Raw genomic sequence first — 4,885 nt, forward strand, 5'->3', positions numbered from 1 at the left:
CACAAGCACCCCACCGCTGCCACCAATGTAACCGAGGGTTTGTAGATGTCACCTATACTGTATGAAACTATAAACAAATACGGAGGTTCCACTTTCACACGAGGACCACCTTATTTGGATTCTTCCCCCAACAGAACTCCACAGCAACAACACTGCGTACAGCACTTCCGCTCTCTCTTCAGCCTTCAAAATAAGAGCTCAAGGCATATACTCTCGCAACAGCTTGTAACAGGAACTTAAAATCACTAACAGGCAAGTCCAGAAAAATAGGTTACACCAATATGAACGAACGAACGAACGCCTTCTCTCCAAAAAATACATCTGATTAAAGTAATTTATGAAGTTGTCACTCCGCCACTCCACATACCAAAATAACATTGAAGTATATGAAATAAATGTAAAAGCAGTTAAAAGTACAAAGAAATGGTTTCATGTTTCATATTTTAGTATTTACCGTTTAATATCGCACTCGCCGTCTGTCCCATAGGAGAACTTGACAGCGCGGGGATTGTTTGGAACTATTGACGTGACGCGTACATGAACCACGTGATCGCGTGGCGGCGAGATCTGTCAGTGTCGTGACTCTCTCAAATGCTCTGGCGCGGCGGAACGCAAACATTGGCGGAGTGATATAACCGAGGGCAATGCGGAAGGATATCTTAGCCCTCAAATGAGATCTATATTACCACCGCGCCGTTGTCTGCGCCGTTTTCCTTTCCAAGGCACATTAAGGACGCATCGACTCTACACGACAGCGCTCATTTGGGCAAAATGGCAATATAAAATTGTGCAGCGATCTAGCAGCAGCCATCCAAACAGTGCATCCAGCCAGTGCACTGAGCTACTTATTATTTATCAAAATGATGTAAGTATGATTTTAGGATTTTAATAGTTCACTGACCGCTGTTGGGTCTGTAGAGGCCGCATGATCATTATCCTGCCGTATTCTCATAAGTTGAAGCTATTTCCCTTATTTGTTTTCTTTCAATTGAAAAATTTCGGCTTTTTATTTAATTTGCTATATGTAATACATAACGTAATTTTAACACCATTTCATATTTCAATGTCGTTTCACGTTGTTGCATTATTTGGCAATTATTTCTGCAATATATCAGCCCATACGAGTTTTGACGTCGTATCGGCTCTATTTTGAATATACTGGCTACTATCTGAAATAAGTTCCAAGGTGTCGAAGTCAACGTGGCGATCAGGAAATGGTTCATTTCCCTATGTGTCAAAATGGCGGCCACGGCTTGGCGAGAGAACAAAGGCTATCTGTTTGCGGCAGGATGGCAGATTTCCGGCAGTCCTGGATCGCCTGTGTTTCGGAAACGGGCGTGACGTCAGGGTCATAAGACTCACTCGTTGACTTGCAACGTAATTGGCAGAGGCATTGCAGTTAGGGGGCAGTGTTACGTTCAAACCTCCCCTGTCGAGATCCGAGACTTGTTTAGACCGACTTGGATTTATCACACAATACAGTCACATGCAGGTTACTCCCTTCCAATGGTTACAAAGATGTACAAATCTCAAGTGTATTAAAAATCTTATTTTAAATTGACTCATGTTTTTTTTATAGTTTTTCATCAATAAAAATCATAATATTGGAATCTCACCGTGGCCTCCCTTGTCTTTTTCCTCCTTTTTTAGGTCCTTCGTGGGAACCCTCAGCTCTGCTGTAGTCGACAGCATAAAAGAATCCGACGCTTTCCCGGTATCATCACGTACCTTGTTAGTGACCAACAACAGCCACTTTGACCATGATGATGACAAGCTCACCGTTTGGCCTGGACGACACGGAGGCCCTACTCTGGGGGCCTTCCTCTCCCATGGCTGACCCCATTGACGCTCTGCTTCTCCACACTGATAAAGAACAACACAAGAGAGGAGGAACCTCCATTTCAGGAGGTTGCACATCGCCTGTGATGTCCCTTTCCTCATTGCCCTCTTCCTCCTCTCCTCAGCCCTTTTACTCTCCTCCTCCCTCTCCACCGGCCCCGCTCCTCCACGGGGACAAGGCAGGAACAGAGTCAGACCTGCTGCCCTGGCTGCCTGATCATGACCAGCTTGGGTGCTCTGAAACAAGTGCTGACATTAGCAAAGGTGATGCATGAATAGCATAGATGCACATATGCACTGATAAGCAGATTGTAGACTAATTATTTTGAGAAGTTTTCCCCTGTCATTACCCTTTCAGATTGTTGTCTTTTTTGCCATGTCTTTGAATGTTATATTTTTAAATAACAAGCCATCAGTCTTGACAGTTCATGATATTTTAGTGGAAACTGACCGTTTGTTCAAATATAGCTTATTATTTGCCTCCACAGGGGATGTGTTTTTTGACTTTGGCTGGATGACAGAGAGGGTGGATCTGACTGAGTTCGACCTTGACTTTCTGACTGGTTCCTGTAGTCCAGATCAAGAGTCCTCTAGCTCTCCTGAAGACCTCTTCGACTCTCTCAATGGCTCCATGATGCTTGACTCGCTCTCCCTCCCCACCCTCACAACTCCGACACAATCAAGTGTTCCTACTCCCTCTCCTTCAGTATCTTGTACTTCTGCTGTATCTACTCCCTCCCTTTCCACCTCCTCCACAGATCTTGCTTTCATCCCAAGTGTTGAGCCAGTGTCTTCGGATAACCACCAGCAAGTTCTTTCCCCTTCCCCATGTGTCCCAGAGCCCCAAGAGGAGCTCGAGATAAAGTCCGAGCCTGTGTCCCCTACCCCTTTGTCCATGCTCCCCCCTTTAGTCCATTCCCCCCGCTCTCCTGCCTACACCCTAGATTTGGGCAGTGAAGTGGATGTTCCGGAGTGTGAGGTGAAGCCAGTGGTTGCCACTATACTCCCACAGGCCCCTAGGATCGTCCTCTCTCTCTCCCCCACCCGTATTGTCCTCCTCCTGGCTCCCAAAGATGAAGTTGGAGTTGCCACTACCACTATAACCACCACCCCAGATATTCACTCTTCTCCCTCAGTTTCCTCTTTGAAGGCCACCAGAAAAAGACCCTACCCTGATCCCAAATCCAGAGCCTCTCCCACTATCACGTGTGTCAAAAGCAGGTCTTCCAGGTGCTCAAGAGGAGGAGGAGGAGCAGAAAAGGCAGCCTTGAAGGCTCCAAAGGATAAAAAACTAAAGAAGATGGAGCAGAACAAGACAGCTGCTACTCGTTATAGGCAGAAGAAGAGGGCTGAACAAGAATCACTCTCCGTGGACTACGCAGAACTGAAGAGGAGGAACATAGAGCTGACTGAGAAGGCTGACTCGATGGCCAGGGAAATCCAGTATCTCAAAGAGCTGATGGAGGAGGTTCAGCTGGCAAAGATCAAGAAAGGCCTTGATGCTGACCTCCCCTGTCTGGGTCAGAGAAGATGCGATGGATGAAATGTACTTGTCTATGTGTGTGAAGAGTTGAAGGTGGAAATGGTTGTTTGGTGTACCTAAACAGTTATTGGATTTGGTGTGTCTGCAAGTACAATAGTTTGTTGGAGGTGACCAAAATCTAAAAAAAAAAAAGATGTTTGACTTGCCCGAAAGTCAAGTCAATTTTATTTGTATAGCCCATATCACAAATTTGCCTCAGTGGGCTTTGCAGCAACAACATCCTGTCCTTAGATCCTCTCATTGGATAAGAGCAACTCCCTAAAAAAAAAAGTCTTTCCTTGTCGTTCTTTAAAAAATATATATAGTATATTCACTATTTTACCAACTTGTAAGAACCTAGTAGTATTCACCATTCAGTATGTATTTGCATAATGTTATTAGTAATGTCAGTCATTCTTAAAAACTTGGACCTATGTTACTTTGTACATGATGATTGTCTCATGGATTTTGAAAATGTATTTGTCAAGAATAATCTTCTCAACATTGTCCTCAACACTCTTATTAATAAACGGTTTTAAATGAATTCAGCGATCGTTTTTGTGCTTTATTTAAACAGACAACCTTTATTATGGTGAGGTACCCTTTGCTGGAGGTGTTTGAGGGGGGAGGTCATCTCCATAGCTCTAATAGTGATCACAGACATCAATGGTCAAGTTAGAAATGATTGCGGCAGCGGATCCTCTAGTAAAAACCCGAGGATTTGACGTGTGTTGTAAAGGTATTGTTACACTGGATGAACCCTTATTTAACCGTCCTACAAACACAAGTAATGCATGCACAGCGAATGGCCACTCAGGCCATTCCTAGTTAAGACTTGTTCATCCGTGTGGATTTGTTTTAGTTGCCGTTGATTGGTGGTATTATGTTCAGCACAACGAGTTGAAAAGGTTTCATGTGTAAACCCTGCCGAAGGACACTGCGGGAAAGATTGGAGGCGTTGCTTTTAGGGATGACGAAGCACTTTTCAACTCCAGGCACCAGGCAAGGAAAAGACACTCCCTAAAATGAGCCCGATGATGGAAATTGTTTTTCCCCATCAACAAACCGATTGCCCTCCCTTTCGCCAGCGTGCCTCTTCTGACCTTGCGGGTTGCGCTGAAACCCTCCGCGATAGAATGAATGAAACTGTTGCAGGCGAGTTTGACCGGGAACGTTTCTCCATCTTCTCCTCTCTGAACTTCAGTGTCGGCCAATAAACAACAGACAAACCGAAATATTTATATAAGATGTCCGTTGCCCTGTGGAAGTTTCTGCCTTAGTTTGGTTTGAAGGCCTGCACCGTCCCACAGGCAGACGGCACGTCACAGTGACCCTGTGGAGCCTCTTCCAGATTGCAAACTAGTTGAAGATAATGGAGCCAGCCTGACCAGCAGCGTGCTGTCGATACACGAGTGTTGGGTCAAGTGACTGTCATACATGCGCTTCCTTTTTTTGGGGGGGGGGGTGCACGCTGAACTGTTTCCATTATTCACTGTTCATTCCTTTCTAACGGTGGTCACATTT

General features: G+C 45.1%; 1 protein-coding gene across 1 annotated transcript; it reads left to right on the forward strand.

The window, feature by feature from the left end:
• Positions 1–608: 608 nt before the first annotated feature.
• atf4b (activating transcription factor 4b) lies at positions 609–3,905 on the forward strand. The gene is made up of 3 exons (XM_056287795.1): positions 609–865; positions 1,651–2,103; positions 2,328–3,905. Exons 2-3 carry the CDS (start codon positions 1,761–1,763, stop codon positions 3,380–3,382), a joined length of 1,398 nt encoding a protein of 465 aa, XP_056143770.1. The 5' UTR covers positions 609–865; positions 1,651–1,760; the 3' UTR covers positions 3,383–3,905.
• The last annotated feature ends 980 nt before the right edge of the window (positions 3,906–4,885 follow it).

This window comes from Lampris incognitus, chromosome 10, assembly GCF_029633865.1.
Source record: "Lampris incognitus isolate fLamInc1 chromosome 10, fLamInc1.hap2, whole genome shotgun sequence".
Classification (NCBI taxonomy): domain Eukaryota; kingdom Metazoa; phylum Chordata; class Actinopteri; order Lampriformes; family Lampridae; genus Lampris; species Lampris incognitus.